The following is a 12,953-nucleotide window of genomic DNA, read 5'->3' as shown; positions in this document are numbered from 1 at the left end:
TCTTCCCACAGAGGGTTCCCTGGGAGTCAGCAGGATCAGACCTTAAGTACCAGCAAAATTGACTTTTGAAACAGAATTATTGTTTCACCTTAACAAATCATGTGTTACAAGGGTAAGTGTCTTATGCTGAGTGACAGTTAGCATGCCTTTTCAAAGTCCTGAGGTTCACGGTCCTCACCGACTAGTCTTTGTTAAGGGTTTTGGCTATAGCACTTAGTTAGTCCAGACTGGTTTTGGAAATCAGAGACAAGGGCAAAGGGTGATAAAGGATACCTGGGTCTTGTCCCAATATAAAGCAGAGACAGGCCTGGGGTATGCAGCAGGACACAGGAGCACAGAAGTATTATGGGATGCCACAATTTCAACACTGCCACTGAAATCAGTGGGACCTACACGTATCCAGCATCTCTTGCACCAAATGTCAGACATCAGTCCTCACTGAGGACAATGGTAGCTCTTCAACTCATGGTATTGCTAGGAGAATGATACTTTACAAGAATCAATGCTTTGGAGATAATAGCTATTTCCATTTTATCCTTCTGTAACATGTAAATACCTAATAAGTATATTGCAATTGGAATACTTGGAGATACTCAAATACTTACAGTAAGTGCCACTGATCCTAGCAAAAGTGCAACTGAATAGACCAGTCCTTTGCTGTTTATCTTAACCTGTGGGAATTAGACAGAGAAGAGATCTTTAAAATGCTCAGCATATAACTGTGCTTTGGAGATCAGAAATCAATTTACTGATTTATGGTCCACCTTTTGTTTTGAATAGTCACTGACTTACACATTTTAAACAACACAAATCCATGACAGATTTATCATAATGAAGAACAGGAAGATTAAGGAATCAAAACAAATGTATAAGTAATTCCACCTCCATAAAAAAAAATAAATCAGCATTTATAATGGATTTTATGTTAAAAGATCCTCAGGAGAGAGAGATAAGCTGTTATTCTCAACTTACAGACAAAAATACTAGGGCACAGGGAAACAGCCAGGTGTGCCTGAAGCTGTGTAGTGAGAAAATGAGTGAGTCACAAACAGCTATCCATGGCGCTATTTTTCTGCTATCCAGTATAATGTACTCCAGTTGACAAATTGGGAATTAATTGTGGCTTGTGGAAAAAGAATTGCTTCCTTAACTCCTGGTTCCTTGGCAAAGAAATAACAACTTATTTAGCAACCAATAACATGCTCAGCAGGTTGTTGGGGTTTTTTTTTAAATTTTATTTGCATGCTTTCTTTTTATGATTTTTTTTTTAAATAGACAAAAAGAACTAATTAAAGATTTTCCAAGTATACATACAATTGATCCATAATCAATCGCCATGGTCTGCAAACCCCATGGAACGCCAAGGCCCACCAGAATGTCAAAGACATTGCTCCCTATTGTGTTGGATACTGCCATGTCACCGAGGCCTGCAGAGAAAAAAACAACAACTCTTGGGTAAAAACAAAGTATAGGACCATTACTCTGTGTACTAGAGGAAACTAAAGGGGAATGATCTGCATTGATCCAAGCCCTCTTGGACTGGCCAGAGTATCTGAGGTAGGGAGACAATTTCTATAATCTTTGCATGACTTCTAAAAAAAGTGTGCAAAAACTGGTCACTCCAACTACATCTTCCTTGTGTCTTGGAGAGCCTTTACGGGGTGTGTGGTATCCATTCAGCATCTGAGTTACATGCCAATTAAAAAAACAAGTCTTGTTCTAGGTAGCCTGCAGCCACAAGTAACCTGGAGATTATGTACTGGATTTAGTATGTGGACATGTGGCCCTTATCTCATGTGAATGAAGAAAAGTGATTCTGAAAAGAACCCAACCAGATAGATGGTAGCCAAAGATATTAAGCACTTCTGTGGGGCTTAATCAGCAATGATTTCACTTCAGGAACAATAAAATGCTACAGGGGAGGAAAAAAGAGTGAATAGTGGTAAAGTCCCAAGGCATTACTCGAAATCTACTCCTAATGCTCATCACTGGTTGGCATCTCATTCTGCACCAGTGTCAATGGATGTGAGGAAGGCAGAATACTTCTCTGCCTCTGCTAATTTCCCTTAGGCACTGGCCTAACTGTTGAATCACTTCCACAAAGTGAATATTGGAAAGGTAGAGGAACTGTGACGTAAATGGGACATGTCCCACAAATACTTTGAGTACACAGAGTGGAGACAGACACTACCACATCATAAGTACAGTATCTCCTTTCAGGAAGCCACTGAGAGAAAGATTATGCTTTGGATCCATACTATGGTAGTGACCATCTCTACTTTTTAGATACTTGCCTGCAATCTGTCAGTAAACATCTGGAATCCAAGTTAGTGCAAAGTCCCTGTATTGTCTTTGAGAGAATGGGGCTGCTTTTTGCCAAGCTAGTGCTTACCTTCACTTCCAGAGGAAACAATCCCTAAAGTAGTTTTGCCTAATACTAAAGAAGAACTAATCTAAAGAAGCGGTCTGTTAATTTAAAAATGTAACAAGTTTTCCTTCTGTTCTTGCAGAAATCTGTTCACTTTAATACTATGTATGGAAAACTAATTTAGTGGGAAGGTGCTTCCATAAGAATCCTGAATACTTTTTTGTACTACTTTTTGTCAGAATTTCCAGGACACAACAAATAATACAACCTGGAAAACGAAATATTTTAAATATGTAATTCTTTTTGATCAACTAACATTTAACAGCACTACTCCTATCTCAAACTACAAAGGTGGGGCTTTTGAGTACTTAATTTATCACTTCAGAACCCTTGCTGTTTGCCCAATGATGTGTGCTGGAGATCTCATTATCTGGAAAAAAAAGACTATGGGAATTGGAACAGTGGAAAAGAATACAATTAGGACCTTTTCTTATTCTACTGCAGTATAGGAAATCACACTGTCAGGTTTAATGTTTTTCAACAACAGGAAGGGATGTGGCTACAGGTACCTCTCAAGTAACAAAAGAAATGTAAAGAACCTCAATCAAAACTTAAAGGTATGTGAGAAAGCCTTTGACAATTTCAATTGGAAAACTGATGAGGACATAGCTGACATTTATCTAAAACCCTTTCCAGTGCAGCTATTCATATGTCCCAATGGGAAAGAGGTCTGCATTGGATGAGAAGTATGCCTGGAGCAACATCACTTCTGCCAGATTCTCTTAAACCACTTCACTTCCCTGGGTTCGAGAGGTCTTCTAGAAAACAGTACAAGTTTTACAGGGACAAGTGCGGGTCAGCATATATTCTTCAATGTAGTTTTTGATAGCTGATATTCCAGTTTTGTCTACTACTTTTATCTTTTTACCCTGACTGATACATACCATGCATGGGATTTCTGAGTGTTGAATGACCTTCTAGAATGCTAGGGCGTGCCAAGTCCCATTAAGAAAAAGATAACAGGACAGAGATTATTTATTTGGTTCACAATAATTAGCGCAGTGTTTTGGCTTTTAACAAGGCCCTGAAACAGTAAAAATAAAAGAAAAAAAAGAATAAAATTGCACTGAGAATTTGCATGTATGGTGGAAGCAACTCACAGAGCATGTATGTAAGAATGCAGTTATGTTTCAGCAGACACAGTACCTTGTCTTGCTACTATTAAGCTGGCCATGCAGTCTGGGACACTTGTTCCTGCAGCTAGGAAAGTAATGCCCATGATAACATCTGGTATCCCAAGGGTGTATCCAATCACAGTCACCTGAACAGTAAGGAAAATAGATTAACCTATCACATTTGGGAAGTCTCCTCATTCCAGTACAGTTGTGGCATACTCTTAACTTTGGTTTCTGGTGTGGACTCTAACAGGATTAGACTCAGGATATTTATCCATTTCTGCAAGTTAAATAATTGTGGAATAACCAGCCTAAAACCAACCCTGTAAAAGGAAAAGTACTTTCAGTCATATAATTCAACATTTTAAGAGCAAACAAAAAGCTCCATTTTCTGTACTTCTAATAGGACGTACTGATCTTTTAAGGAGGAGCACGAATATAATCCAACCTGTGGGATTTTTTTTTTTCCATTTCCAAGAATGGCAAGATTCTCACTGGTTCTACTCTCAGAAGGACTGCAACCAATTCATATTGTGATATAGGAGCAGAGATATAAAGCACTTATTTTATCCCAACACATGAAGAAGGAAACAGTTTCTTGCATGACTTCTGATATAATCCCAAAGTGAACAAGTCTGGTTATGCTGTCCCCTGAGAGTCCAGACGCAGCTTTAAAAGAGCTTAGGCAATGTCTGAAGCTTGTAGCAGAGCTCTTGGAAAGGACAGGGAACTGTATTTAGCTGGAACATCCAAAGAAGGCTGAAAAAGTATCAAGAGAAAAGGCTGAACAGGCAACTGAAAAGGAAATAGCCTTGTGAGAGTGAGAAGACCGAATCAGGGACAGGCAGCTGCTTCCCTGCTGAGACTGCTAAGGGTGGAAGTCTTTAAGGCTCTGTGTTGTTTTCTTGAAATAGTTTGCCAGTCTCTTACATGAGAAAAACTAGCCCCTTCACCAAAGAAAAGGTGGATTTTAGGAACCCACTCACAAACCTTATTCTGAGGGACAAGCTGTGACTCAGAAATAGGAGTGGGCATGATTCTCCTGCTGCAGGTGGTAAGAGGGTATTTAGATCTGGCTGCCTCTTAAAACAAGCTGTGTTGCAGCCTTCATGAGCGCATCTCTCCTTTGCGAAGGGGATATCTACAAATGGCACCAAGGTACAGAGCATGGCCTTGCGAAGGACATATGGTATGAAATGAATGTGTGGCTTTGGCACCATTATGCCAGGCAGAATGAATGGCTGGCATATGAGTTTCTCTAACAGTCTACGTTAAGAGAAAAGAGGATTACTTTACAATACAAAACTTATATAGAAAGTTGCAAAAAGTATATGGAAAACACAATCTTCCATGAGAGGAAACATAAATATAAAGCGTTTTGCAAATGCCAATGCCTGACACATTTGAGGAAGGTAGAGATGTTCTCCATGCAAAAAAGATTTTGCAGGTAAGAAGCTCATGAACAAAAACTCTTCCATATGCACAACTAGAAGAGTGTATGTGTGTGTGTGTATATATATATAAAAATATATATGACTATGACTGTATATATGTGAGACTATAAATTCCAATATGAAAACAGCTGAAGGTTTCTTCACTATATTTTCCTTTAAAAGGAAAAAAGGGCATATAAATTCTTCAGCAGCATATCCTATCAATCTTCCGGTAATAGGTATATACAACTTTTTGGTTTTCCATCTTTAAATGTAGAAAAAGGTAACTTTCTATACTTCCAATGTATGGCTAATTTTTCCACCACAAAGTATTTGAGGAGCTTTCCTATTCACGCTGCTGCTTTGACTGAAAACATAAACTTGAGAAACTGAAAGAGGGTAAGAAAGAAAAAATAGGAACTTATTCAAATCTTCAAATAAGCATGATCCTGAATTGACAACAATTTAGAGATCTACACCTGATAACACTGCTTCTCACAGATCTAAGGCAAATGGAAACATATCAGCAATCATAATATTCTTCACTAAGAAGGATTTTCTTGTATTATTCCGTCTACTCGAGGTGTTTTACACCACTTCTGAGTCATCCATCTGCCTTTTATGCGTGTTTCAGTATCAGACCCTGTAGCCAAATTTCTAAAGGTGTCTCAGCTCCTGAGAGTTAAATGTTTTCATTTAAACTCCCTTTTACTAGTAGGATGTGGAGGTCCACATTCTCTTGAAAATCAAGCTGGCACATTTCTGTATTGTATTGGGCCCTATACAGTAAAGGCCCAATTACTTTTGCAGAAAAGAGCAGCAGAAAGCTAGAATTGTAATAATTAGAACATGAGCTGAAAAGACTGCACTACAATTACATGCCTTTAAAAAATACACAAAATACCTATTATCTATGTTGAGAGGCACATTTCACTCAGTATGGAAGTCCTGCTACATGCACTTACCATCCACACCATGAAGTAGGAGAACAAGGCAATCCAGAGAGTGGATAAGACGAATGTCACCATAAAGCACCTCTCCCAGCGTGGTTTGCTGCAGTTTGGAATGGTGCAAAAGAGCACGAATATCAGCGGCCATGTCAAAATCCATTTAATTTTGTTCATTTTTCCATCTGCAGGACAAAGAAAGGAAAGAACCAGTTTAGCTTTCCCATCACTATCCCAGGCCCGGTTACACCTCTTTGAACACAGCAGATGATCCCAGAAGATCCCAGAAGGATGTTTACAACTGTGCATGTCAGCTCATTTTCCAGTGTACCTTCCATCTATACTTAGTCTCATCACTCTCAGCCAAGTTCTGTGTGCACACCCAGAGCCTAACAGTTAAGCCTGCCAAGGTCTATGTAATCCATGAAAGAACTACAATGATTTAAAAGCATGGCTGATTTTAAAACCAAAATTAACAGCCAGGTTTGTTGCTCTTTCAAATACCTGTATTACTATTAATCCAAAATTAAAAAAAAAAACAACCAAAACCAAACAACCAAAAAAACCCGCCCCCCTCCCTTTTTAAAAAGGAAGATGGAAATCTTTGTAGTGAAAATAACCTGTACCTTTTGTGCAGCAACAGAAAATACTTTCACAGAAAACAGAAGCACAGACCCAGCCTATGAACATGACAAACTTGTTTCACATGCCTCACTGTGGTCACTTGGGAAGAACTTTAAACTGGTACGTAGGAAATCTAGACTTGTTATCTCTCTCAAACTGCATAGAGTACCACCTTGAGATGCTCTCTTACCCTCCATAAAAGGAAACTGAAGATACTGACCTCCCTCACACAGCTCTCCAAAATCAACTGGTGAGAAATACCAGAGAACTGTCACTACTGAAGACAAGTACAGACCTTGTCATTTTTTAAAAATGTAAAGTATTGTAAATGTGCACATAAATATCAATACATAAAAGAGAATTATTTTATAATTGGGTCATAAATAAATGGGGCACTTATATGAGGTATCCTGCAAATAGGATAATAAATTTGCTTATCAGGCTAAACAAGAGTATCGCAGCCAACAGCATGGTGGTTTTTGTTTGGGTTTTCTTTACATTGTTTTAGAATTATGCTAGTAAGGATTTCCATCATTAACTGATAAAGATATGCATGAGATCTAATAAAATATGCCATTTTGAATAAAATAGTTGATCGCATTGAAAAATATCAGATACATCTCCCAGTGAAGTTATTTAGCTAAATTATAAAGGGCAGGTAATAATCAGTGAAAACTCCTATCAATTTCACCAGGAATTTTCTTTCAGCAGAGACACTGGGATTTAGGATTTGTCTAATGGGAGTTTTTGTCAGCGAATTTAATTACATTGAAATCTGTCCTCTGGACCACTGTGCACCAGATGAAATGAAATTAAACATTTAAAAATTAATAATACTTTTGTAATTTATGAGGCTGCTTCCTAGTCTAATTCAACTTGGTGAGTCCAAATCCAAGTCTTTATTCATTTACTTCACTATGTATTCTAGTACTAAATTGTCTTGCTCAAGTTATGAATCAGCTCCTTAACTTGAGATTTCCCTGTGAATTCTGAGATGCCATCAACCCACCAGGAAATCTAAGACTAAGCTTAGCTTTTTATTCCCATTTAGCTTGTGGCTGTGGAACTTCTAACACATAAAACTACTGAAGTCTCCTAGGGTCAATTCTAATTCTAGAACTTTACATGTCACTGGGGATCTATTACAGATTTTACAGAAAAGTTCTTTTTCCCTCTGGCTACATATACTGCTATACAGATTTTTAAAACAGTTATCTTTTATCTGTTCTACCCAGAAAATAACACTTAGCTCACATCTCACTTTAATTCTGTTAACAAGGCTGTAAATATCCTATGGTAATTTATACATCCTCCTGTTTAATTGGTTACAGTTTAGATCATTAAAAGACTCCTGCTAGTTAATTTGTACTCTTTATCTACCCAAGTTGCTAAGCTTGGTTCATAGTCAAACAAGTCAGCATGGCCTAGGCCAGTAATTTCCTCAGTGCATAATTCTAAATGCATGGTGAGTGGGTGACTGTTTGACAGGAGAAAATTATGGATCCAATTCTGATCTGATGTGGGTGTAATCTGACTGACTTCAGTGTTGCTACACACAGGAGATTCAGTCCCATTTCTCTTTTCAATAATGTGAATAAAAGAAACAAAATTGCCTGGAGAACAAATAGAGAATAAATAGATGCACTCAGCCTCTGCTGGGGAATATGTATCTTGTCAGGAATCCTGCCTAGTGCCCTGAATTACTTAAACAAATGCTTAACTGTGAGAATTCACAGTGTCTTACCACTGGCATTGCTATGCTTGCTCAGTTCCAGGAAAACCAAAGCATTAGTGGAGGAGGACTTGCCTTTCCCTTATCTCTGCTCAGTTTGAATGGATGTGTGTCAGATTAAAATTCCTGGCTCTATTAGTGGTGATGCTTTCACACCATGTCATGAGTTGGAACTGGTTTTTACAGCTAGATGGTTTGTGGAAGTGACATTTGCATTCATTACATGGCAACCAGGCTTGAGACTTTGGGAACAACAACTGCATGTAATTTGGGGTTTTGTTGGTTAATAGAGAAGCTGACTGGCCATCTGCAGTTAGCCTGGAATAGTTTTGAACCACCATGGCCAAAGCAGCCTACTTGACACACTTTACATTGGTTTCTCTTTTGTGTCAGGGTTTGCTAGCTTTTATAAACTTTTATGTAAAGCCTTAAGTATATCTGTCCTCAGTTCTGCCCCAAGCCCTTTTCTTCAGCTCCTACTATGCTAGGTCATGGAACTTGTGGCACCCAGTGCTAAAGAAGTCTACTCTTATGCTGTAACTTGGTAGTTTTGTAAGAATTTAGTAAGTTTAGCAGCAACCTCAATAAGGTGAGACTTTATTTCCTTAGGAAATCAACGACTTCATTCATTTCACCTGGCTTAGATGATTGCACAAACAATATACAGCTTAAATATTTTTTTTAAATTTATTTTGGAATTACTTCTTGTCCTGCTCTGTTGTTTTGTTTCTGACTACCTACTCTAAAATAATCATTAAAATGATTTAGTAATAAATTTGTTAAATTGGGGTATGCTTTTAGTTCATGATAAATTGTTTTATGATTGTTGCTTAGCTCCCCAGTACATCTGCAAGAAAGAAAATTATCACCCTCATTAAGGCTATTATTCAATACATAGCTGTTCTGCAAAAACAGACAAACAGTCCCATTACAAGACTTTAGCTCAGTTGTTTTAATAGCAGTACTGGCCACTCCCGCGAGCCCTGGGACTGAAGGCTCCTGCGGCAACACACATAGCTGAGAAAAGGTGTATTTTGTTTGTTGCACCCCCCACAAGAATAATGAAAGAATATTGATTTATTACAGAAAGCAATACTGGTCTATATTCTGTTCACTTGACCCTGCTGTAAAACATAAAGATGAGGTTTTCGCATGAAGTTGTTTTTCCTAATTTATACATCCATTTTTCTGTTTTTCCAGATATTTGGAAGCCAAGCATGCCAAGTATTTCAGAGAGGTATCATTACAGAAGAGCCTGATTACAATGTTTCTGAAAATGAAGTAGCAGCCCTACAACAAAGAGCCCTTTGCTAATTTTCAATACATTTCTGGGCTTGTCATCTTTCCAGATGTTATGCTCACAATAATTACTTTTACATACGATAGTGTCCTGGTGAACAAAGTCAACAACACACATCACAGCACTGAGAGGAAATGAATATTTCCTTAAGGCACTAAAGAAAGTGCCTTTTACAGGAAAAATACTGTCCTATTTGCAACTTTCACACAGAGTTGAGAAGAGCTTAGTACGAAAGTGTGAAACTACATTTGTTTTCAATCAGATCAGGAGTGTACCCTTGAAGTAAATCTCCTGATTGTCCCAATTTACTGTATTTTGGTTTGCAATTTACTGTATTTTAGTTTGCAACACAGAGCAGTCTTGCATCACACCAATGAGATTCCTTTGGTATAGAGCTGAACCAGAGGCACAAACTTAAAAGTGCTCCAAATAATAATAGGCGTTTAGTCCATGGGACCAAGTTAGAGCTAGTCTGAAACAGAACTTCCAAACACATATAGTGCAGACAGCCTACATGTCCTAGTCAATAAGCTGCACAGATAACACTTTTTTTGAGTTTAGACAGACTGGAGTCTGCAACTACACTGTCAGGAATCAGATCTAAGTGAGTGTAGTTAGTTGAATTTGATAGCTTTTCCACTTAGTCTTCCCTTTAAAAGTGTGGTAGTCAAGCATAGACCACTGCTCCACACGTTAGCTACTTCAGAACATGCCTGAACTTTCACTTGTGAAAAAAGTATCTCCTTACACAAAGCAATTAGTAGCTGACTGATCTAAAAAAATTATAACATCCCTGAAAAGCATGAATCTAATTGGCATACAGGATTTTCATAACTGTATTTATAGGAATTTGTATAAATCTCCAATTTAAGGTAACTTGAAAAATGGGAAAGGTTTTCTCTAATTTAAGTCTATCTGTAAAATGAGAAAGGCTTCCTGGAGTTTACTAGGGATTTCTATTTTTCTGGGTTTTTTTTGCTTTTGACAATGGTAAACTTAGAAGAAAAATAAGACATGTTCAGGCTGGCCTAGGAAGATTATTCCTGCAGATTTTTTTGGTGCTCCACTTCATCATTTTTAAATTACTTTTTAATCGTTTAAAATCTCTCTACTATTTTTCACTTAAAAAGAAAAAAGCCCAACTGTTTTTCCCCCCATATAAAGTGATTTTTAAATCACCTGTCCCCTTGGTCCTAATTAGGCTTTATATTTACAAAAATGTATTTACACCCACATATCATTACCAATATTAATTCAAATCTCGACCTGAAAATGTGTACAGTAACATACATACTGGGAGCTTTTTAATAATACACACAGCAAGTAAAATTCTGCTAGAAAGTGCTGTTGTTCATCAGACTTGAGACCGACTGTAAAACTTTAATACATGTAAATTAGCCAATCTGAAAGCCTAATTCATTTCTGAGCATGTACAGTATCCAAAACACAAGGGAGGAATGTAAATTTTTGTTCCAAGTATGGGACTCAACGTAGAAACAACTGAAATAAATATAACAAACTAGACCCATCGTGAATTTTCCATCAGAATTATTTTCCACTGAAAAATGCCTTTGTTGCAAAATAAAAAATTTCTGAGAAAATGGTTTTCAATTTGCTGTTAGGAAAATTAACACAGCAGTTGCCTCTCCACCCTCTTGGAAAATCCTTACTGATTTCAGCTCTGCAACTTTCCCTAGGAATTGTGGAGGCAAGAGACTCTCTGTGTTACCACACTAGAGACAGGATAAGTAGTGTGTAAAAAGGTATCCAAGAAGGCATAACCTTTGTCAGCCTTCCAAGTGGGCAGTTGACATACTAAAACATTTTTATTGCAATTCTCCTGCAACAGAGCCTTGGAAACAATTCTTTTTTTTTTTTTCTTGTGGAAAATACCGAGGTTTTACTTCTCATCTTCATCCAAAACAGACTGTTTTCCAAACTACTGACACTTTTCTCTGAAGTTCCGTTTCCCAGAATACAAGTTCCAAATTCCAGACCATGAGATCTGTCCAAAACAGCTCAGATTTCTATTTTCAGCCTGTGCCTTTACCACGCTTTGCATATTTGGATTTATGCCAATAATTTTCTCTTAAAGACACATTTTTGGTACAGTGGAAACTGGTATGGAAAAAAGAATTTGCTCCAGTATGCAGAAACAAGCTTCAATCTCAGAGTCACTATATGTTTACACAGGACAATATTCAACAACAACAAAATGTAACTGAGCAGAGGTAGTCCCCATACCTTGTTTGACTTGGTTGGATTTTGGCATGGTTAATTTTGATGTTTTAACCTTGCTGTCTACTCTATCTATGGGGTTTTTTACAGAGAACTGGGATTTACAGACGTCCTCAAGTCCCTCTTTACCCTTTCAGAATGAAGTGATGAGTTACTAAATTAAATCCTTGCTCACTTCTCTTCCAATTTATGCTGTGTATCCTTCTCCAAGGTAAAGCACACTCATTGCTCTTCTGGAGCACATTTTCCAGTTTAGTTTTCTAAAAAAGGAGTCTGGTTCATGAGCTCCAAGAACATGATGCAAATCAAAGTGCAGTACATGAGGACAACAGTGGGATGTGCCTCAGAAGCACACTTGTGTTCTGAAATAAAATTCTAAGGTAGATGTGCCATTATACAGGCAGTGGCAAGAGGAAGGTCTTCTAAAAAAGCATTTCAGAATACTACAGTTAGGTCCTGCTCTGAACTACCTTATTGGAAGAACTTCTCTCTTGCAACATCAAAGAAGCTATGGAAACTAGCTCTCTTCCTAAGTCAGCCACCTAAGTCATGTTTCCGAACTTTGGCAAAAGCACCCATAAAGCAGGCCAAAAAGAGAGTCTGAGGAACAACTACAAAGAAGGATCAAAATTCACAATAAATCTTACTTCAAACACATTAGGAGCAGGGAATCTGCTGGGTCCACTAGTGATCGGAGAATAAAGGAGCACTGAGAGAACATAGGGGCATTGCAGAGAAGCTAAAAGAACACTCTGCATCAGTGTTTGCAGAGACAGAAACCATAGAGGTTTCTACACAGAACTCTTTTCAGTCTCTAGCTCAACCTTGAGGACATACAACTCCATAGGGGATATAACAAAGAGCTACAGCATCCTGAGTGTTCAAGTGAGGTACATGGGGTTTGCTTTGTTCAATGTGTTTTCCAATAACAGACATTAAATGAAGCTAGTAGAAGCCAGATTCAAAGCAAGTAAAAGGAGACGGTTCTTCACACAACCATAAAACTCCTTCCCAAAGGATGTTGTGGGTGTTAAATGTTTGCAAAGATTCAATGAGAATTAGACAGGTTAATGAAGAAGAAATACATTAAGGATTTTTAAATACTCAGATATTACACCCAGTCCAGGAAGTTCCTT

The 12,953-nt window shown here is 37.9% G+C and overlaps 1 protein-coding gene across 2 annotated transcripts in view; it reads right to left on the bottom strand.

The window, feature by feature from the left end:
• Nucleotides 1–12,953, bottom strand: part of SLC24A4 (solute carrier family 24 (sodium/potassium/calcium exchanger), member 4) — a 97,443-nt gene that overhangs the window by 7,632 nt on the left and 76,858 nt on the right. For both annotated transcript variants that reach the window (XM_010583860.1, XM_010583861.1), the window contains exons 13-16: nucleotides 5,942–6,108; nucleotides 3,575–3,689; nucleotides 1,315–1,427; nucleotides 606–671 (exon numbers count right to left, since the gene is read on the bottom strand). In XM_010583860.1, coding sequence (XP_010582162.1) covers nucleotides 606–671; nucleotides 1,315–1,427; nucleotides 3,575–3,689; nucleotides 5,942–6,108 — 461 coding nt within the window. The remainder of the gene's footprint in view (nucleotides 1–605; nucleotides 672–1,314; nucleotides 1,428–3,574; nucleotides 3,690–5,941; nucleotides 6,109–12,953) is intronic.

Source organism: Haliaeetus leucocephalus, unplaced genomic scaffold (genome assembly GCF_000737465.1).
Source record: "Haliaeetus leucocephalus isolate CR32 unplaced genomic scaffold, Haliaeetus_leucocephalus-4.0 Scaffold932, whole genome shotgun sequence".
In the NCBI taxonomy this organism is placed as follows: Eukaryota; Metazoa; Chordata; class Aves; order Accipitriformes; family Accipitridae; genus Haliaeetus; species Haliaeetus leucocephalus.
The sequence above is the reverse complement of the archived record's forward strand: the minus strand, read 5'-3'. Positions and strand labels throughout refer to the sequence as shown.